This window comes from Euleptes europaea, chromosome 2 (genome assembly GCF_029931775.1).
Source record: "Euleptes europaea isolate rEulEur1 chromosome 2, rEulEur1.hap1, whole genome shotgun sequence".
In the NCBI taxonomy this organism is placed as follows: domain Eukaryota; kingdom Metazoa; phylum Chordata; class Lepidosauria; order Squamata; family Sphaerodactylidae; genus Euleptes; species Euleptes europaea.
The window spans coordinates 65,119,921-65,143,267 of record NC_079313.1 but is presented as its reverse complement, the minus strand read 5'-3'; the positions used below and the strand labels follow the sequence as shown (position 1 = coordinate 65,143,267).

At 44.4% G+C, this 23,347-nt stretch overlaps 1 protein-coding gene across 1 annotated transcript in view; it reads right to left on the bottom strand.

The window, feature by feature from the left end:
* KANK4 (KN motif and ankyrin repeat domains 4) overlaps positions 1-23,347 on the bottom strand; it is a 39,703-nt gene that overhangs the window by 9,186 nt on the left and 7,170 nt on the right. Inside the window, 5 exon segments of the mRNA XM_056844763.1 lie at positions 106-193; positions 1,005-1,235; positions 11,365-11,476; positions 14,759-16,771; positions 18,457-18,533. Coding sequence (XP_056700741.1) covers positions 106-193; positions 1,005-1,235; positions 11,365-11,476; positions 14,759-16,771; positions 18,457-18,533 — 2,521 coding nt within the window.

Sequence of the window (23,347 nt, the reverse complement as noted above, 5' to 3'; positions counted from 1 at the left end):
AAGAAGGGTTCTAAAGCATGTCTATGAGCAATAACAATCAAGATAGGATTAATTTCTTAAGCTTAAAGAGAGAACTAGTTAACATGCAACTGTGAAAAATAGTACCAATAATTTGTCCTTGGTGGTCCTTATTTCTGTCATGTTTGTGCTCAAGATTTGACATCCTTTCAGAAAATTGGCAGATGGTTTAAATCTGAAATTGAACAAATCTTTGTGGATTCACTGTAAGAAATAAATAACAACTAGTACATTTGGATTGCAAAGACCACTTTACAGTGAAGAACCCAATGCACCTCTACTGCACCATTAATCCTTGTAATGCATTTGACTGACAACAGTAAGAAGATGCACATTCTGAAAAATTCACATTGCATAACTGTTTGTGGCTAGAGACTGATGACATTCTTCCTTATAAAGGGCATATTCTAAAAGGACTGGCCACAATCCAACACAAATTTAAAAAACACAATGAAGCTAGTATGCTTAACTCTGCCTTGGCTTATTGCTGCTCTTTCTGCTATGTATTAATTTTGTTAAGGGTATGGTTAATAGGTCCCATACAGCTCATCAAAGAAGTCCATCGGGGGGGAAAGCCTCCCACTCTCACAAAAAAGATTAACCCACCAGTGAATTACAACATGGTGGCAGTGCCTCTGCAGCAAACAAGCCCTTATTATCCAAAGGCCATATATTACCCTCCCCAATCATGTTCACTGCCACTTTCGCCTGGTATGACGCAACTGTCCAAAAGAGATACTTGGAACATAGTGTTCATTTTTTGCCATGTTACAATCCAAGAGCCTAGCTAAAATACCACAAACAGGTACATATAAGAAAACCCACCACAAATCTATATTGTCATTGTTTACTTCAATGTATATTAATACATCTGGCAATAGCACCCTTTTCAGTATAACCTGCAAATGTAATTGCTGCTGGCTGACTATGATAGCTGTATGATAGTTCATACAAAGTATTGGTTTGCCATCCCAGTTCTTTTCTACCTCTCTGCCTTGTGCTGTGTGCTTTCTTTTGTAGTGCTCTCTAGTTCTTCAGAATCAGAAGATTCTCTCTTCATGTACCGGGAAGGTCCAGATGCTGTCTGTACACCTCCATTGCCTTCTTCCCCCCATCTGTGTCCTTCACTGCCATACTTCCTCTCAGGATCACTATCAGAATTGTCTGCTGATGAACTTTCATCACAACTTGAATCTTCGCTGGATGTAGTTTCGTAACTGAGGGAAGAAGTAAGTGTTATTCAGCTTTCCATCTGCTTAACAACTAGAGAAATGTAAGCAAAACTAATGGCCCTAAAACATGAAATGCTAGCTGCAAAAGCTAAGAGGTTTTCCTCTTCTGTTTCCCAGGAGACCAAGAATCACTCACAAAAAATATGATGCTAGGTACTGGCCTCTTATAGGTCTGGTGGTCTCAATAACATCTACTATGGATATGATGCTTGCTTTCTAAACCATGAAAGTACTGCAAGCCAACTGCATTTTCAAAGCAAACTGTCAGAATAACCACTCAATTATCAAAACACTTTTAGGTTAATTATGTTTGTGTGGCTGAATCACTTTAAAGATTGTCCTCCTTCATTCCTACTTGAAATGTACTTTGTGCTGGTGTGTAGTTTAAAAACAAAATGTCACTGAACTAATTTGAAATATTTCCATAAATTCCAGGTTCTTAAGTCTCCAGTATGATAAAAATGGAAGAATTGAGATGTCAGGCTTAGCAGTTTTTCCTAGATCACAGGCTGAGATTGTTACTCTAAGATGTCTCCGCTACTGAGAGCCATGACCTCCAGAGTCCTTCAGCTCCAAAGCTCCGTGCAGCAAGAGGTACAGAGAGAGTCTGCCTTGTATCAAATCACTAAATCATGATCAGAACAACGTGCGATTAAATACATTTCCTGATAAGACAGCAAGTTTCCCATGAGAAATCTGCAGCACTCCAGTCAAGGGCTCATTGTGAACCTCTCTGGGGTCTCTCCATGCCACAGCCAAATGAACAAATGGTGTTTGCAGGACAATAACTTTTATATTTCTTCCCTATCACCGCCATCACTGACAATACAGTAATCTTATCAACCCATTCAGTAATAGTATAACCTCACCTCCTGCCATATTACCACCCTGTTCAAAGTAACATCTTTTTGTGCTGGCATCTGTAGGCTCAGGTCACCCACACACACACACACACACACCGCCCCAGGACTGTTTCTCCACCACTATGATAGGACAAGACACAATTGCCAGATTGTTCCTCGGTTATTTTGGAACTACAAGACCATGGTCATGATACAAGAATCAATATAGGAATCTTTCTCTCTCTCTCCTTTTAACCTCTTTCCATTTGTCTCTGCTACCTTTCCCTTCCCCCCAAGCTCAGCTTTTTGTGTTCCCCGTTCCAGCAACCCCTTCTCCGGTCCCGCATCCTGGAACTTCAGTTCATCTGTGTGGCTTCTATGCAGTCCCCCATTGGGGGACTGCGCAGACGGAGGCCAGCCACGGATAAGATTTGTCAGCTTCTAGCAAAATCTAAAAGAGAGTGCTCCCCCTCCTCTTGGGGCATGCAATCTCCCCGCCCACGGTCACATGACCCAAGGAGGAGGGAGCACTCTTCCTTCCAGTTCTCCAACCTGCCGCCATGGAGAGAGAACGTGTCAGCACCTCTCTCTAGCCATAGAGCCCAAAAAAGCTCCACTTTTCAAGAAATGCACTGTGTGTGGTACTAAGATGGCAAAGAATGATACCCACACTGAATGCCTCCTTTGTCTGGGGAAGGCCACATTCTGGCAGCTTGTAAAAGTTGCTCCAAACTCACCAGCAAGGCCTTGAAGGTTCGGTCGACTTGGTTACTTTCTCATCTCTACAAAGAGTCGCTTCGCCCACGAGGTCATGCTGCTGAGCCGAGTACTTCGACCGGTAAGTCCCAATCTGAAGTGGGACCTACTACAAAAAAGTCCAAAAAAGTCGGCCCTTCTAAGAAGCCTTCCTCCGTCATTATTCGGCCAGCAAAGTTTATTGCTCCGGTTTCGCGGCTCATCGCACCATGCGTCCCGCTCAAATTCGCCTCGGCGCCAATCACCTTCGAGGTCGCCGAGGACCCCTCGACGCCCGATCCCAAGCCAAGTCGCCTCGCTCGCCTCGTCTGTCTGAGTCGCGAGCTCCCTACGAAGCTGCACAGCAGCCCATTACCATTGAGGATTCGCCTCCTCGTTCCCTGGCTACCCCCTTGGTTCCGTGTCCGAACAGGGCCCAGGAAGACTCGGCTGAGTTTAAGCAGTACCTCCTTCACCTATATAAAGATGTGCCTCCGGTGCTTGCAAAGTCCCCACGGCCTGATAATAAAGGGCCTCGGGCAGAACCTACAGAGCTCCAGGTCGGTGCCGATCAACCACCCCATCCTGTGAGTGTTCAACAGGACTCCCAGCGTTCGGTTGAAAGGAACCAAGCGGAGTCTCCGAAGGGTTCGTCCCATCTCGAGCCCGGCCAACGGCCTCGGCGTCGATTGACTTCTCGACGCCATTCCCGATCCCCGGCTTTGTCCGGATCCAGTCGGCGTCAGTCGAACTCTCGCCGTCATCGATCTACCCGACAGAGCCGATCTTCTTCTCGACGTCGAGCCGATCGTCGGAGTAGATCCGCTTCCTCCAAACGCCGGCCATCTTCTCATCAGAGCCGATCCCGTAGTCGGAGTCAATCCCGTCGTCACAGCCGTTCCTCCCGTCAGAGTCGTTCCTCCCGTCGGAGCCGATCCTATCATCGGGGCCGTCGGAGCCGATACAGTCGTCAGCGCTGATCCATTTCTCGCCGCTCCCGATCTCACTGGTCTTCATCCAGACAGTCTTCTTCAGATCACATCCCGCTCACGTACTCCGGCCGTTCAGCAACACCAGCCATCATCTAAACAGTCAACTTCCGGACATTGCCATTCACTTCACCCACTTGGTCCAGTCGTTCAACCTCGCCGTTCTTCATCCAAACAGCCAAACACATGACATAGCCGTTCACGTCGTTCACGCAGTCCGATCAGCCAGAGGCGCCGCTTCTCCTCTAGAAGCCGGTCTCCCTCTCGTCGGCGTTGAGAGGTTTCTCGACACCGATATCCTACTCCTTCCATCTACTTGGGCTCTTCGGTCGACTGTCGTCGTCCTCACCGACGCTCTCGGTCACATTCGCCTTCTGGAGGCTCTCGTTGGCGCCGACACATGCCGTCTCGCTGTCCTCATGACCATTCCAAGGACTCCGTTTGTCCAAGGCAAGAGTCGCTTCGCAAGCCTCCCCTTTCCAGGTCTCCTTCTATGTCAAGAGACACTGATCCATCCAAATATGACGCCTCCTTCTCTCCTGATGAGGATGAGGACTCCCGCACTTCAGCTCCCTCACCTGAGGACACTGTTGGGGACTCTAAGCCGCTCTCTCCTACGGGAGATGTCCGTTTATACGCAAAGCAGCTTATTGGCATGGCGAAAGCTCTCAAAATTGAGTTTAAACCGGAAGACTCCGGCCCTATAGATGATATTATGGATATCCTCCATAACCCTGATGTAGGCCCCGTGGCCCTTCCTATGATAAAGAGCATTCTGGAGGTGATCCGTAACAACTGGGCTAAGCCTGCTTCGGTCCCCTCTTCCACCAAACAAGTAGAAAATCTTTACAAGATTTGCAGGGAAGGTGGAGAATTTCTTTACCAGCATCCCCCTCCTAATTCCGTAATAGTGGAGGCTTTACCTGGTAAATATAGGTCTGGAGCACACTCCTCCCTACAGGATAAGGAGGGCCGTAAACTAGATACCCTTGCCAGAAAAATTTACACTTCCTCTGCGGTGGGCCTCCGCATTTCCAATTTCCTTGCCATCATGGCCAGGTATCAATACTCCCTCTGGGATCGTATATCCCCTCAAATCTCCATCCTTCCTGACGATCAACGTCCCTCGGCAGTAGCCATTCAGTCCGAAGGCATGTCCCTCGCAAGGCAACAGCTTACAGCGGCACGCCATATGGCGGATTCCTCTAGTAAAGCCATTGTTTCCACCATTGTCATGCGTAGGCATGCCTGGCTGCGCCAATCTGCTCTCCCCTATGACATTCGAGCCCGTATTGAGGACCCTCCTTTTGAAGGGACGTCCTTGTTCAGCGACCAAACTGATACTTTCCTGGATCGCTTGAAAAAGAACAAAACAAATGCCAAATCCTTAGGGATTGCTCCCCAATCTCCCGACTTTAAGCAGCGTTATTTTGGCCCTCAAGCCAACCAACCTTCCCGCCCATATCATTTCCAGGGTTCCTTCCAACAGCCCTCCTTCCGTCCGTCCTTTCCCCACCCGCAGCAGGACAGGAAGTTCCCACCCAAACCAAGGGCCCGTAAAGGCCCCAGAGGGTCTCCCGGCCGTTTCAACAAACCGAAGCAGGCATGACTAGACGTGTCTGCTTGTTTTTCTGATCGCCTGTCGGCTTTCTACCATTCGGTCTGCTATTACCACTGATGTTTGGGTTCTCAAAATAATAAATGTTGGTTACTTCATAGAATTTGATATGTTACCTCCATACAGGCCCACGGGCTGCTCTCTTTCGCCAGCCCCAGACCTACTCGTACAAGAGGTCGCCACTCTTCTGTCTAAGGGAGCCATTTCAGAGGTTGCACCTTCGGACCGAAATCGCAAGTTTTACTCCCACTTTTTTCTCGTGGATAAAAATGGGGGAAGCGCCCTATCCTGGATCTCCAGGATGCTGTCCACGCCAGAGCCTTCCTCCCTGTACAGAGAGCTCGCGCCATTCAAAAAATGGTGGCTAGCTTCACAAAAAACGGTTTCAAACGGCCCATCGTATTCAGAAATTGTTAGGCCTCATGGCCTCTACCAAGGCTGTGGTAGAGTTTGCGAGGCTCCGTATGCGCCCACTCCAAAACTGGTTCCTCCGGGTGTTCAGGCTCAATGTTGATCCCCAATACAAACGCCTTTCCATCCCCAGATACGTTATTTCCTCCTTACAATGGTGGGCACACGATGCCAATATCCTCTCAGGTGTCCCCTTTCAGCGCCCTTCTCCTCAGAAGTACCTGTTCACAGACGCTTCCCTGTCAGGATGAGGGGCTCATTGTGGTGAGCTTACGGCCCAGGGTACTTGGTCGTCCCTAGAATCCCGGTTGCACATCAATTTGTTTGAGCTGCGTGCCATCCGTCTTGCTCTGTCTTCATTCACAGGGCACCTGGATGGACAGCACATTCAGATCGCCACAGACAGCTCCACCGCCCAGTTCTATATAAACAAGCAGGGCAGCTCAGGGTCCGCTTCGCTATCCAAGGAAGCCAGCGACATCTGGGAATGGGCCATAGATCACTGCGCTACTCTCGTAGCGATTCACATTGCGGGGAAGAGCAATACACTAGCAGACGCTCTGAGGCGCCTTCCCAATCAAGCGCACGAGCTCACCCTGAGCAGCGATTGTCTCCACCAGATATTCCGCCATTGGGGTTATCCACAAATAGACCTTTTTGCCACACACCTCAACTCAGTATGTCCCAGGTTCTATTCGAGGGTGGGAGCCAGCCCGGGCTCAATGGGAGATGCCTTTCAGGCAGTTTGGAAAGGGGCTCTGTTTTACCTCTTTCCCCCATTCCCTCTACTTCACAAGGCCCTAGCCAAGGTGAACCATGACAAGACAGATGCCATCATTGTCACTCCATTTTGGCCCAGGAGGTCGTGGTTCGCAGTGCTCATGTCACTTGCACAAGGGAATTACATTCTTCTTCCAAAGAATCCCTCCCACTCCCCCCCCCGGATCTGCAACTTGCAGCCTGGAGGGTGCTACCCTAGGGCAGTGGTCTGACAGGGTAGCTAAGGTTCTGTTGCATTCGTTAAAGTCTTCCACATGGCGGTCCTATGACGCTAAATGGAGACATTTTTCTGCTTGGGCTGTTATAAATATTTCACCAATTAATTGCCCACTGTCTGTTGTGTTTGATTACCTTCTATCTCTCAAAGATTATGGTTTATCTAATTCTTCCATTAAAGTTTATTTAGCCGCAATATCGGCTTTTCACCCAGATATTGACTCCTTCTCAGTTTTTTCTCACCCCCTTTCCAACAAGTTTTTGAAGGGTCTCAATAACTTGTACCCTCCTGTCACTCCACCAGTTCCCCAGTGGAGTCTCTCCTTAGTCCTTTCACAGCTCATGAGACCTCCGTTTGAGCCGTTAGCTACTTGTGAATTGGCCCTACAATCCTTCAAGGCAGCCTTTTTAGTCGCCATCACTTCGGCAAGGAGGGTGAGCGACATCTCAGCACTGTCACATTCCCCTCCTTATACTAAGTTCCACTCAGATAGAGTTGTATTGAAGCCTAAGATTTCCTTTTTACCTAAGGTCATTTCAGCCTTTCACCTTACACAGGACATTGTCCTTCCTGTTTTTTTCTCTCACCCATCCTCCGATGCTGATAGGGCATTACATTCCCTAGATCAGGGATGGGGAACCTCAGGCCCGGGGGCCGTATGCGGCCCCCGAGGACATTTTTTGTGGCCCTCGGGAGCTCCGGGGCCCTGCCGCGGAGGAGGGGTGCAGGGCAGCCCTCCCCGAGGGCGTTCCTGGAGCTGCGGCTTACAGGGGCGCTGCAGTGCCCTTTGGCCCTCCTCTTGCCGACTGTCGGCTGTTGGTCGGCAAGAGGAGAGGGGGAGGGATGCTTCCCCCAAGGCTGCCCCCTACAGCCACGGTGTGCAGGAACACCACAGCACATTGTAAGCCCCTCTCGCTGCCTGTCGGCTGTTGAGCAGCGAGGGGAGGAGAAGAGGCCGGTGGCTCCCGGCAGCAGAGCATGCATGTGGGAGCCGATCGAGCTTCGGGGGGGGGGCTTTTGTGGACTCTCAGGGAAGAGGGTATGGAGACTGGTGCCCGGTCGCACGGGGCTCTGTGCGCCGCCGTGTGTGTGTTGGGGCGGGGAGGCTGGGGCCTGGTCGCACGGGGCCAGCGTGTGCAGGTGTGTGTGTGTGTGTGAAGGCTTTTCTCTCTTTTCTTCCTCTTTTTCTGTCACTCTTTCTCCTTTCTCTCCCTCCTTTTCTCTTTGTCTCCCTCCGTCCTTTTCTTTCTTTCCCTCCGTCATTTTCTTTCTTTCTCCCCCTCTCTCCATTTCTTTCTCCCTTTCTCTCTCCCTTCCTTTTCCTCTTTCTCTGTTTTCCTTCCTCCCTTGCCGATCAACTGTGGGCTGCGCCCCCCTGGCGCCTCGTTTGCTCGGGCCCACCACTGGCTGCCCTCCCGCCTGGGAGGGGGGAGCGGGGGCACCCTGCAGGCCTTCTCTGTGTGGCATCCCCTGGGGTTTCCAGCCTCCAGGTGGTGGCTGGAGACCTGGCAACCCTAGCCTCTCCCCCCACCAGGAGATCTACACCTGGTATGGCCCCTGAATGATGTCATAAATGTGCAAATGGCCCTTGGCAGGAAAAAGGTTCCCCACCCCTGCCCTAGATGTCCATAGAGCCCTTCTTTTTTACATTAAAAGATCTCAAAACTTCCGTAAAGATAACCTTTTCGTTTGCTTTGGCGGGCATCGCAAAGGTCGTCGTGCTTCTCCTCAGACCCTCTTGAGGTGGATCACGTCAACCATCAAGATGGCATATGAGTTTGCTCACCAGGAGTGCCCTCCTATGATCAAAGCGCATTCTACCAGAGCGTATGCGGCTTCCATCACCTTCTCCTCCAAGATAGATCTCCGGGACATCTGTAAGGCTGCTACCTGGTCCACGCCCTCTACGTTTATGAAACACTACGCTATGGATGTGGACTCGGCAAGAGATGCAGCCGTGGGACGGGCCGTATTGCAGTCTTTATTTCGGTGACTGTCCCACACCCACCGTCCTGGTAAGCGAGCTCACTACTCTCCCAATGTGGGACTGCATAGAAGCTACGCAGATGAAAAACAGAGTTTCACTTACCTGTAACTGTTGTTCATCTGGTGGATCTTCTATGCAGGAACACATCCCTCCCTCCTTCCCCGCTGTGGGACCTCTCCGCTAGACCAGTGGTTGGTTCCGTGGCGGCAGGTTGGAGAACTGGAGGGAAGAGTGCTCCCTCCTCCTTGGGTCATGTGACCGTGGGCAGGGAGATTGAATGCCCCAAGGGGAGGGAGAGAACTCTCTTTTAGATTTTGCTAGAAGCTGACAAATCTTATCCGTGGCTGGCCTGCGCCTGCGCAGTCCCCCAATGTGTGCCTACATAGAAGATCCACCAGATGAACAACAGTTACAGGTAAGTGAAACTCTGTTTTTCCCTCACCCCATCTCTCTATTCCTCACTCCTTCTACCTTCCCCACTCTCCATCTTATTTCACCCTCTTGGTGATACTGTACATGCACCCTTAATGGGTGTATTTTATTGCATTGCCTTTTAATCAGCCTTCCTTTCTCACTTGTTCTTTCTGCTTATATTTAATAAGTATCAAATTTAATTCAATTTAAAACTGCCCTCTTGTTCTGTTCCTCTCATAACATCACCTGACATATTGCCCCCAAGACTGTCGCTGTTGTATACACATGCTAAGATCCCTTCCTTAGGTTGGGAGGCACACATGGGAAGGCCACACATGTCCCTTGGGCATCAACAAGCCTCACAGAAAAGTTATGGAAGCATTAAGAGAGATTTGATAAAATATTGGCAGTAGGTAAGGCTACTCTTAAATTGTCCTATATTGGTTTTGGGTCAGCATGGGTTTTGGTGATGGAAAGAGCCGTCATGTTGCAGCCGACTCATGGAGACCCTGTAGGGTTTTCAAGGCAAGAGACATTTAGAGGCAGTTTGCCACTGCCTGACTCTGTGTAAAGACCCTGGACTTCCTTGGTGGTCTCCTATCCAAGTACTAATCAGGGCCAACTCTGCGTAGCTTCTGAGATCTGATGAGATCAGTCTAGTCTGGGCCATCCAGGTTAGGGCCACCTTGTGATCTACTCATTCCTAATCCTTCCCCAACACAACCTAGAAACCATGGCCTACATTGCATGGTCAAAACAAAGAACTTCCACAGACTTTCCTTCTCCTCTGATTTTACCCTCACCTCTTTTCCCCCCTAAAGCCACCCAATATGTCCCCAGCATCATATGAACATATAAAGTTGCCTTATACCTTCGTTGGTCCATCTAATTCAGTACTGTCGATTCTGATCAGGAGCAGCTCTCAAAGATCTTGGGCAAAGAATAATCCTTCTTCACGCTTGCCACCCAAGATGTTTAACTAGAGGAACCTTAAATTAAGACTGGGACCTTCTGCATGCAAATCATGTCCTCTGCTAGTGAGACACATCCCTTAACCATCGCCACTAGTGCCTTTTACAGATGCTTAAGTAGGGAAGGGAGAGCAAGGTTTAATCCTCATTCTGAATAGGAATAGAATTGGCAATGAAATTTACTAAGAACATGCTTTACAAAGGAGAGATGACAAAACAACATTGCACCTTTCGGTCACGCTTACACATGACCATTTACCACATAGATACCATATGCAAATTCCCCACAAAGCAATTGCAACCATATAGGAAACTGGTCATCTGTTGCCTTTGTCCGATGAAATGGATTTGAGCTTTGCCTTCTCAGTCTACCTTCCCAGTCATTGAAGGATGGTCAATAACACAGATGCCTGACCCCCTCCCTAGTGCCAATCACCTTCCAGCCAGTGTATATGCAACCATAGTATGACTAATAGTAAACTATTACAATCTGGAGCCTTATGGGAGAGATGCTATGAAAGCTGGCTTTATAAGATAGAAAGTTGGAAATCCTACTTAAAAGTAAAGTTGTTTTTTTCCTCAAGGTGACATGCTGTGTGGCGAACCCTAACAGGGCCTCATCTAAAGCCAATTGTGGCAGTATTTGTTTGAAACTGTGTGCTGCTCAAATTTCCATTCATGGGTCCCTTGGGTAAAAAATTTTGGAAACCACTACCACAAAAATAAAATACTTTGGGGAAGAGAGTTCTACACAAATTAGATACAAATGACACTCTGTTCTTTCCACAGAAAACCATAAGGAATGAATCAACTCACAGATTACTAAAGATGATTTCTAGTGAGGCTATCTATGCCTGATTCAGAGACCATTGATATGGTGAAAAGGTTGCAGTTTCTGCTGATTTTATGTTCTCCATGCCATGAAATTCAGTATTCATTGACATCAGTGCAGTAGCATCCAACATTTCTGGTAATTACATGTGCCCCATTGCTTCCTACCAGGCTTACAGCAGAGTCACCAATGTTAGAATGAATCAGGGTAAAGCGAGGCTATCTTTGTTATGACAATCTTCTCTTATCTTGTTTGGCATACATGTAATGATGGCACTATACGTGAAAAGACATTTTTGACTCTTTAATTGATGCTTACCCACCATTTACCCCAACAAACTGAAGATTCTTTTTGGTGCTGTTACCTCCCGTATGAAAACCAGTGTCTTTCTTTTTCATAATAGATTTAAGACTTGTGCTTGGAGAGATCTCTAATGGAAATATATTAAAAACACAAAATATCAAGATGGTTATAATGATTTACCCTTAATTTCATCATGTATTTTTAAAAGAGTCCCCTTGTGTTTACATCCTGATTCTAAGCCCCCATGCTTGCATTACAGTAGTAGTGTGGACGCTAGTCAAAACAACTATGTGTGGCAGAAGCTTCACACAGCTGTTGTAACTGACACCCCCCCACACACACACACTGATGAGATGGTTGTGTGGAAACAGAAGATGTGGTGCAGACATGAAGACTTTTCACCTGCTAGTCCAGGTGATAAGGCACATTCATGTGTGGCATTCCCATCACAAGCATTTTTAGTAAAGAACATACCATTGTGATAATGTAAAAACCAGGCCTATGTTTCCTTGAATCTATGAGCAAGTAATTTAAATAGAAAATTATCAGGCTTTATATCAGATCAAAACCTCTGTGGCATTCCTAAACTACCATGTTGGCATTGCAAGGATCACCAGAATACATTTGCTGTTGAAGAAATAATAGTAATAGGAACTTCTGATAAAACATTCAGGTGTCTAGTTGCATTATTTATCTTTCCTGGATAATTTTTATTGTAATGGTCCACGAGAGCTTCAAGAGTTTATCTACCCGGCTCAGTCAAGGCAAAAAACAAAGACACACACCGCCAGTATGGTATACTGGTTTGAGGGCTCACTCTGGATATGTGAAACTCATATTCAAACCTTCCCTCAGCTATGAAACATAATGTGTGGCCTTGAACAAGTTTCTGCCTCTTAGGTTAACTTACTTCATAGAATTGTACAGCTAAAGCAACACTCTGAGCTCCTTGGAAAATGGGTGAGGTAATAAAAGCACAGGATAAGGAATGGAAAAGAATGTGCTTCTACTCCAAAGAGAGGGTCTAACTTGGCTGGAGGCAACAGGGAAGAGAGGAAGAAATCACAGTAATTTTTTTACCTGGGGCTAATTTTTTTTTCCTGGGGAAAGTGACTAAGTCTTTTCTGCAGGCTGCATATTTAGGACTGCATTGGTTCAAATTAGCTATCAAAAACTGCTGAGATTTTATAATCCAGGGCAACCACTTAACCCTTCTCTTGATCTACTAGCCCACTTTGTAATGAATTTGAAAACAAGTCTCAACTACATTTATATAAATAAATAAGTCAAAGTTTTCATGCTGCTAAGCAAAGGAGAATTAATATTGAATTTGTAGAATTAATATTTATTTGACTGAGTTTTTGTTTTTAAAAATGCTCCTCTCAAAACACATTCCCATCATGCTTTCTGATGCCACCAGGGCCTGAGTGACTTGTCAATACTGTTCATAAGGAGAACAAGCTAAATAGCTATGAGCAGAGAAAAAGTAGGGGAAAGCATAGCAAATGGAAGGTGAATACATTCAGGAGGAAGACAGCTAGTACCTGTTCTGTTGTCTTAGGAAGCGTAAAACTGGAGACCAATGACGTTCCCAATCTGTCACCATTAATGCTTAACTCAAGGATAAGCAGTAAGTAAATCATTAACTATTATTTGATTTAACATAAGCTGTCATAGGCACCGGTTACCAACATGACTCTGACCCGATATTCTGTTCAGCAGCTTTGGACTGGGATAGATAGAGTGGTGATAAAGTAGAGATATTATGGCATATCAAATAGAAGTGCATAAGAGCTATCCAGTGTCTATTTTGTCCAACACAAAATGGAAGTTCCTGATGTAGGAGATCTTAAACAGATCAGACATTTGGCTGGTGTACTTACTACCCTTCAAATGGACTTCCGATTTGAGCAATAAATTGGTACAGATTGAAGTCTAGACTTATTGCCTTGGGTGATTTTAACATGGGCTTCAAGGCCTCCATGACAAGTACAGTTCTCTTCCAGATGACAAGTTATCATCAAGCAAGCAGATGGTGGATTTGATGTTCTCCAAATTAATCACATAATATAAATGTTGGAGGTGTTGAGAAAGCACAGCCACAATGGTAGTTTCATTACACTGAGGGCTTCGGTAGCCATTTCTTATTCCTCTGAGGCATGAGGCAGAGAGAGAGTGCTCAGCCCTGAAGTCAATGGCACAGCTGTTTGAAGACTGAGTCAGCCTGTCCTACAGAGAGTTGCATTCTCCCTGAAAGAGCAGTTTATTAGCTTAGAGGTGCTGTAAGATCATGTCTCCTCCAAGGCACTCAGCACCTTTTATCAGCTAATACACAAGCTATGCCCCTTCCTTGAAAAGCATATTGTGGTCATGGTGAGCCATGCTCTGATCATATCCAGTTTGGGTTACAGAGATGCACTTTATGTATGGCTGCCTTTGAAAACTGTCCAGAAACTTCACTTGGTCTAGGCTATTGTCAGGGACCGGGTACAGGATTGTATCCCCCCTGCGCTGAAAGATTTGCTCTGGCTGAACATCTGTTTCTGGGCACAATTCAAACTGCTGGTTCTTATATTTAAGGCTCCAAAGAGTTTGAGGCTGGTGTGCCTGAAGGACTTCCTCCTTGCATGCTGAGTAGCCCATCAGTTTAGATTATCTTCTCTAACTCTGCTCTCCAGGGCGGTAACCCAAGGGGGGTGGAGGGCAGTCGCTGCCCCTGTGGCATGCAGAGAGGGCGGCAGAACTGCTTCTCCTGTAGGCGCCTCTGTGCTGGGTAGAAGAGACAGTTCTGCCAACCCTGTCTGCATGCCACAGTGGTGGCTGCCCTCCTCACCCCACCCAATTATGGCCCTACTACTGAAGAGGCAGCATATAATTTTAAAAAAAAATAAATGAATAGTGATGTGGTGTAATTTTGATTTTATAAGAGTTTTTTTCTTATATACTTTTAAAGATTTATTTTATGAAATTTTGTTTCCATTCATTTCTTGGGGGGGGGAACCTTTTCAATGGCAAGGAAATTTCACAAAAAAACATTTTAGGTTCCTTTTTTAAAAAACAATTTAAAAAAAAGGTGAAACAGCAAACATATTTATTTCATTTAATATTGTTTAGTGTTACCCTAATACTCAGGGCCCAAGCATCATTTGTCTGAACCTGGAAAAAGCTTGTACTATGGGCTCCATCCTATATAGACAACCTCATCAGTCATCAAATAAACTTTTGTTCTTCGTTTCTAAAATGACATCAATACATTATATCACAGGAATGGGCTTGCAGCCAAGACTGACACCCAAAGGCCCTAGTGAAATGTACCCCCCCCCCACACACACACACATCCCATCCCATCCTTGAACCCTGCTGACACCATGTAAAAGAAAAGATGACAGGCTCTGCCAATACTATTTACCCAACTGCTGATACTGTGTGTTGGAATTCTCCTTGTCTGTTGGTGTTTGTGTTGAGTATGCAGAGAGCAACAAGTTCAAGGAATTAACAAGCTGGTTCTGAATGGAACTGAGCTTTGAGGCAGGTTGCTTAATTGCACTGGCCAGTTCTGGATAGCCATGTTCTAGACACATCCACTGTTCTTGTAAAAGGTCCTGGATTTTTTTAACATATTGGCTTAGGGAGGGATCTGCAGGTGAATCTATTGGTTCGGGGTGGCTCTCTTCCTCATTCAACTCTTGCTTAAAATCTTTTTTAAAAACAGTTTCATTTCCCCCTTCCTCTGCATCAGCAAGTTCTGAGCATCTTCCACCACCAGGAACACCTGGTGACAACTGCATGCCACATTGATAATAACAAGTATCAGAATGAAGTATACCAATGTGCTCATCAATCTTCAGTACATTACTCTTCATTTCGAGAATGGAACAATCACTCCCCTGTTCCATCCCAAAAGATGTGCTGTCTTTCTCTCCAGCACTAACTGAGATGCTTGCCCTCTCATGGTCTGCATGGACAATCTCTTCACTTTTTTCCTCGAGTTGCATATTCATATTAGCCCCATGAGTATCACATCCTACAGATTCCATAGGTATGGGGATGCTCACATTGATTCCTTTGTCAGATGCCCTTTTCACTATCTTTTCATGCACAATTTCGGTATTCACAGCAGCATCATGGAACTGGAGGGCAGTGTTAGCCTGCATGGATGGTTTAAGTTCTTTGGAGCTCTCCCAACAGAGTTTCTCTTCCAGCTGAGCTTTGGAGCTTGCTAGCATCTCAATACTTCTTTCCTTTGCCTTGATCTCCTTATCTTGCTGTTTCAGGATGACACGGATCTGCTTAAGTTCCTCTGTTTTGTTATTTAGCTGCTCTTCCAAAATGGCAATATGTTGCTTCAAGGCTATTATCTTGCTAGGTTCTTCATCAGTCAAAGGCTCAAGATTCAAGGCTGCCCCCATCTCACTAGTGACAAGACTGCCAACTTCATCCTCCTTGAGAACCTCTGGTACACTCTCACATATATTCAGTTCTATTTCTTCCTGAGCCTGGCTTTCACATACATGTTCCAAAGTTCCAGAAGAATCTAACCCACTCTGGACTAACTGCAGACAGTTATTTGCCTCTCTTACACTACAGTCTTCTTCTGTACTTTCAGTAACTGCAAGCAGTTCTTCAGATATTAAATGCTGGCTTTGCCACAGAGCACTGAGTTGTATTCTCTCTTTAAGAAGCTCTGCTTCTTGCTTCTCTAGCACAAGACTAGCTGTCTCTTGATCTGTAGGTTTCTGGTTAGCATAGGCTGCCATAACGTTTTGTGGTTTCACATTTCTTAGGTTTTCAGAGACCATTAATGAAGAACCACTGGAGTTATCTAATTCCAATGATTCCTTTGCAGGAGTAAAATCTAATTCTAAGCCCTTTCCATCCACAGATTGCAAAAGTTCTAATGGTGGAGAACCTGCTGCTAGATGATCTTCTTCTTCTGAATATTGGACTGGTGGAAGTGCGGCAGGCATACTGGATGCCCTCAGCAGCTGAGGCCTCCCTCTACCTTTACTAGCCTCCTCTTCAAGATTAACAGAATCTTGTTTGATGGTCTCTGTTAAGAGGGCTTTTCTTCTGTAACTTGGCTCATTTAGATAGGCTGAAGATGGTGATGACTCTGTGGATGCGACAAGAAGGGTACTTTCCTCTGTCCCTAAGGAGGCTTTCCTCTGTGTGAGAAAGCTTCTACTTTGGGAGGAGGAATAGGCCTTGGATCCATTTTCTGGAAGGCTGAAATTCCGAGGTAGAGTGCTGAATTTTGAGTGCTTTGCCTTCCTGTGAATTGGAATCCGCTTGATAGTATTTCCTTTTTCAATGTCATCAACATACTTCAGGAAATCAAGATCTAAGTGGAAGCCATATGGTGTTTCAACAGAATAAGGACTTTGGGGTGGATCTTTATCCTCTGTTTTTGATGGCCAGTCACCTGCTAAAATAGAGAACTATTTTTAAAAAGCAGTAGAAACAGAGCTGCTATCTAGCTGGTGACACAGAATTTTTCATTATTTTTAGCTCTTCTTTCTCCCGTAAAAGCCGGATAACGATAGCTGAAAAATACTATATTGAATCAATGAGATGACCATGCAGTCATATACTGTCCCAGCCCACAAGTTACTCGCTCCAACCCTTTTGTCCTGTGTAATAGCCAGTGTGCTGCAGTGCCCGTGCAGCTGTACACACATGCTAAGGACAGGCTGGAGAGGACAGGAACAAGGTTCCATTTAGCCCCATGTAGAAACCTGCCCTCCCCCAGGCCTGCATGACAGCATCTTCTCACTAATTCACTGTGCAGGTATTATACATTTGAATTCATTATGCTTCACACCATTGTAGCTCTGTTGCGGTGGAAGCTAATATGTTGCTCTGAGCCCCCTACCACAAGCGGTCTCTAAGGCTGCAACAGCAGAGGTCCACTGCAGCAAAGGTGAAAAACCAGCTTATATCACTAGGCATAATTATGAACTGAAATGCTGGATGAAGCTTTAGGCGCAACTGCAAGGCAATTTCATTAAATCACTCTACAGTTAGCCTCCATCCACAAGGCAAAAGGAAGAAAGCGTGGATGGCAATTTGTCATCTGAGACATCTCTGTAGAGTCAGCTTAGCGATACAGTCCCAAAGAAGCATGTGCGAATGTATAATCTTATTTTTCTGGGACTGAATCATGTAATTGTACCATCAAAAGTCATCAGGAAATTTGCTAAATCATCATTTGAACGAGCAGTTATGTAAATGACAGTGATTGTAGGCTGCACTACAAATCTTCTTTGAAAAGAACTGCATAATTCTGATATATAAATCCTTACAATTATACTCAGCGTGGCTAACATTTTTTAGCACTGGCTTTAGAACCAGGGCTGTAATTAAAGATATGCCCACACAACTGACCCAACTGAACAGCTCTGTGTATGTAGAAAAGAACAAGAGTCCAATAGCACCTCAAAGACTAACAAAAATTTTGGCAGGGTATGAGCTTTCGTTAGTCACAGCTCCCTTCTTCAGATACAGCTAGAATGTGAGTACATTTGTTCTTAAGTAGAGAAGAGTGAATTCAGACACCCAATGGCAATAGCTTGCAATGTCAATAGCAGATAAATGACAATAGCAGACGTAACTGGATTAGGTATGATATGCAGAGAGATAGTAGGCGTGGAGAAATCAGCATTGGTAATGAGACAGGATTCCTAGTTCTCTATTCAATCCAGGAGAATGCATTGTCTTGAGCTTCATTATTAGTTGAATTACAGCTAATAATACAAGAGTCCAGTGAAGAAGTGAGCTGTGGCTCATGAAAGCTCATACCCTGCCAGAAATTCTGTTAATCTTTAAGGTGCTAATGGGCTCTTGCTCTTTTCTACTGCTACAGACAGTCAAACACGGCTATCCATTGTGATCTACAACTAACCACTTCTTGATTCTCAGTAAAGCCAAGTGTTTAGAAACATACCAATTCCTGAATTAACTATTTCTGTCATTGCAGAAATTGAAATTTTGAAACCATCTGTTTAGAAAATATCTGACTAACTAGAAAAAGATGACAAAATGTGTTTATTCTGGTTAACAACAAAAGTTTTCTTTTAAAAAATTCTCAGTTAAGTACTGCATCCATACCATCCGTGCTCTCCATTGTGGATTATTCTGCCTGATCAGTTGATGTCACGTCATCACCTGAGGAAATTGAGCCTCCCCTAAAACACAACAACAACAACAAAAATATATAATAGTTAATTTATATTGTTGGGGTTACTTCAAGAAATGTCATATTTATTGCTATTTTTATTTTTATACACATTTCTTATTCTCTAGAGGAATTTATTTAGCTTTAAACTTGGTGCTATTACAGTATGTCTGTCTGTATGGAAATTATTGTCCTTAGATACAGTTGCCAACCTCCAGGTGGACCCTGGCTATCTCCCATAATTACAACTGATCTCTAGATTGCAGAGATCAGTTCACCTGGAGAAAAAGGCTGCTTTGGAGGGTGGACTATGGCCTTATACCTTGCTGAGGTCCCTCCCCTTCCCAAACCCTGCCCTCCCTAGGTTCCACCCCCCAAATCTCCAGGAATTTCCCAAGCCAGAGTTGGCAACCTCATCCTTAGAGAATGCACCCAGTAAACACATTGGGGCCCGGTTTTAAATCAAATCTACTAGCAGTTCTTGCTCTATGTACACGTCTGTCCAAGAGATCATTTTCCATAGCTACAGAATACTCCTAGTACTGCAAGAAATTCAGAATGATATTCAGGATGTGGAAAGAGAGAGAGAGAGAGAGAGAGAGAGAGAGAGAGAGAGAGAGAGAGAGAGAGAGAGAGAGAGAGAGAGAGAGAGAGAGAGAAATGTTCATTGAATGAAAGCTGAGGTAATAAATAGTGCCTCATATTATATATTGAAAAACATTAATAACTCTGATCTGAAATATGGCTTATAATTAATATATTGTGTACTGTAGCATTCCTGCATAAAAAGCAATGGTAAAAAATAATTATGGATATGACAGGTTGCCATCAGGGCTAGCTCTACCATTAGGTATAGCAAAAGCTGTCACCTCAAGTAACACAGCCCAGGAACCTTTAAAGGACAGCAAATGGTAAGTTATTTAATATTTCTGATTCCCATTATTAGATGAGAGTGATACACAGATGATACCAAATTATTCATGGAAGGATCTATCTACATTGAATGAGTAGGCAACCACATGGAAAATTAAATTCAGTGCTGGCAAGTGTTGGGAAAAGGAGGCTGCAGTGAGAAAGGGAGCAGAGAAGCTGCCTTCCTGTCGTGAGACTCTGCTCCTGCTCCATAGGCTCCGAGTCCATCATTATTTTAAAGAGCTGGCCAGTGTGAGGTTCCAACAAATGTTACAGCTCTGGTCATAAAGCACACGTTCCTAAAGGCATTAGCACATTGAGAGGTACACCATACTGTGACGTTCATAGTATGTGAACAAGTGCTGTATTAGCCAGTGATTACTGAAGAGCTTTAGGAAGGCTGGCGAGGGGTTTTCTCATCAACAGTGCTATTATAATCCAGAAACATGCATCAACAGAAAGAACCTTCCATGCAGAGTTGCAATGCTATTGTGGAAGCTCTAGTTTAATCACCAGGTAGACAACAAACAACACAAAACTATGGTTTTTAGAGAATATTGTGCATAAAAGAAGGGCATATTCAGAACTGATAAAGACAGCTATTAGATACAGATTTAGTAATTATAATTATTGGCTGCATTTTAAAAAAATCTTTACACATTATAAATGAATGGATAAGAAAGGGATAACTGTAGTTTTGTACATTCTCTTTCTTCATTTGTTTTTGTGAAACGGAAGTATTGTTTTCTCTGTTCCCTGGTTCTGATTATGTATTGTTGCATTTTAATAAGAATGTTAAAAAGAATTAGTAATTGTTATTTAAAATTTCCTGCAGCAACCACTTGCAGTGATGATACAATGACATTGTTTGCTTTAAACACTAAGGAGTACAGACTTGAGTAGACAACCATATTTTTACACTGACTGCAAGGCTCTTTAAACAAACTGATTTCAGAGAAACACCTATTAGTGTCATACTAAACTGTGCTAACACATGTTAACTAAATTGCTAAGACTAATGCCTGAAAAATTCACTGTAGTAGCTTTTGATTGATTAGAAACATTTGAAATGGAGGTTATGAAACAAAGATCATTTCTCTCCAGTGGGACGACATGTTAATGCAATCTCATTAAGGGCTATTGCAACAGGGCTATTTCTGATACCACCCATCATTTCCAACTGCATTGCAGCAATGTCATGTAGCGTTTCATTATTGGAGTTAAAAGACAAGCACTTTTTTCAGGCTACCTTCACGTCCTCCCAGATGCCAAATCAAAAGGAAGAAAAGGAAACAAGGCGAAGTTTTTCTTTCTAGGAAGCTCTTGCAGTACTCCTGAAAAAGTCAAGAATTGCACTGGCAAAATGTGTATTTTCCTGCTGCTAAAGAAGCTGGTCAGCTGACCAGTGACCTTGCTTTTAAAGCAAATACAAGTTTTCACTAAGATAGCACAGAAGAATGAAAGTATGATTCACGTTTGGACATGCAAAGAACAGGACATTTCTAAAGACCATACTGAGGAAAAAACTCAGTTATGTCTTTTTGCAGTTTATGAAGAGGAAAACGCTGCCTCAAATTATTACACATTATCAAACAGAAACATCTTAGTATTTCTCAGTAACATTCCAATCCTAAAGATATTTAACCAAAATTGATTCCACACTGCTTTCAAGAAGGTTTATAGCCCAGTAAGTATCTCAGGGTCAAAAAAAGTCCCAGCGTGTTTTGTCCAGTTTCAAGTCTAGGGAAACCAAGTCAGCAAAATCAGCTGGAGTGGGCAGCTCTGGAACAGGGACAAGGCACTGAGAAACAAAGGGTGACAACCAGTGTGGTATAGTGGTTAGAGTGTCACACTAGGATCTGGGAGCCCTTAGGTCAAATCCCCACTCCGCCATGCTTGTGAGCCTGGCCTGGTCAGGAATGAGCGGCATAGAATTCTAACTAATAAACAAACATTCGACCAGTCATTCTCTCTCAGCCCAGCACATTTCAAAGAGCTGCTGATGTGAGGAAAAGGGGAGAACAATGTTGTAAGCCGCTCTGAGATCCCCATTGGGGTAAAAATGTTTAAATTAAACAAAGAAATAATGATAAGAGTTATTACACACCACTGCCACACCTGGCAGTGTATCTCTCTACCTGCTGATGTGATGAATAGAAGAAGATTGTGTGCCATTCACTTTCACACAGCCTAGAGGCAAATTTCACCACACGCTTTCAAAGGGAGAAGCTCAAGGACTGGACCCGTTCCTCAGCTTTTGAAACTTATGGGAGGAGGTGAGGAGCAACGTGCTCACCTTCGCCCTACTATCGGGACCACGGGGAAAATTTCCTCATAGCCATACAAAGCAAAAGCCAAACCGCCCCAAAAGCAAACATAATCCTTCACTTACCAAGGCATAGGGAGATTTTCCACTATGCCTCATAGAACTGAGGTAAGGAACAAGCTCCTTATCTGCCCCTCACACCCAGTACTCTGGGACCAGAGGCAAGGCCAAATTTCCTATTATTGGCATTCAAAGGGACAGGTCACAGTTTCCCAGCCTGCGAAACCAAGTTCTCTCTCTTCAGCCTAGACATGAGAATGCCTGGAGAAATAAAGAGAAAAAATTCATTGGGAGAACACTAGGAAGCACCATGAAACAAAAACCTTCTATTAAATAGTTTCTCTTTTTGAATGAGTGAAATGCTTTATAAAACAAGGCTGTCCTCACACAAAATGTGTAGAACATAACTTTTTATGAAAGACACTCCACCACATTAGATAGCATTGATTCCTTTGTATACCATAGATGTATTGTATACCATAAAATGTATTTTCAAGGATACGTTTATTATTTAATGTGACTAATTTTGTCCACAGTTAATATGCTATAATCTGTATGATGAAAATGCACTACTGTAGCAGGACTACAGTTGAACATCAAGAAGACAAAAGGAATGACAATGGGGGGATTACACAACTTTAAGCTTGACAATGAGGAAACTGAAATTGTTCAAGACAATTCCTTGGCTCCATCATCAACCAAAAGGGAGACTGTAACCAAAAAATCAGAAGGAGACTGAGACTGGGAAAGGCAGCCATAAAGAAGCTAAAAAAGATTCTTAAGTGTAAGGATGGCAACCAAGATCAAGTTAATTCATGCTATAGTATTCCCTATTACTATGTATGGGTGTGAAAGTTGGACAATGAAGAAAACTGACAGGAAGAAAGCAGATTCCTTTGAAATGTGGTGTTGGAGGAGAGTTTTACAAATACCACCAAAAAAGACAAATCAGTGGTTTCTAGATCAAATCAAGCCTGAATTCTCCCTAGAAGCTAAAATTACTAAACTGAGGCTATCATACTTTGGTCACATTATGAGAAGACAAGAGTCACTGGAAAAGGCAGTAATGCTAGGAAAAGTCAAAGGCAGCAGGAAAAGAGGAAGACCCAACATGAGATGGACTGACTATAAAGGCAACCACAGCCCTCAGTTTGCAAGACATGAGTAAGGCTGTTAATGATATGAAGTTTTGGAGGACATTGATTCATAGGGTTGCCATGAGCCAGAGGCAACTTGAAGACACACGCACACCTTTAAGGGAGGGAAGGATTAAGCTCTTAACCCTTTGTGAGACAAACTCCTTATGGGGCTGAATTTCTAAACTTCAGCATTTAAAGAGTAAGTTTGGCCCTTAGAAACAAAAGGTCATCCTTCCTGAGACAAACTCTCTTCAGGGTTGAATTTACCAGCCTTAAGGCATAAAGGGACAAGTCACTGGAGAAACAGCAGCCTTTTTAAGCCCAGAAACTGGGAATTGCAGCCTATGGAGGGAGGTGTGGAGCTTACTCAAAACAGTTCACATCTCTTTGTTGTGGGTCCCCATTTGTTTATTACTGTAGATGTGCTCTCTTCAAAGCACAACAGCC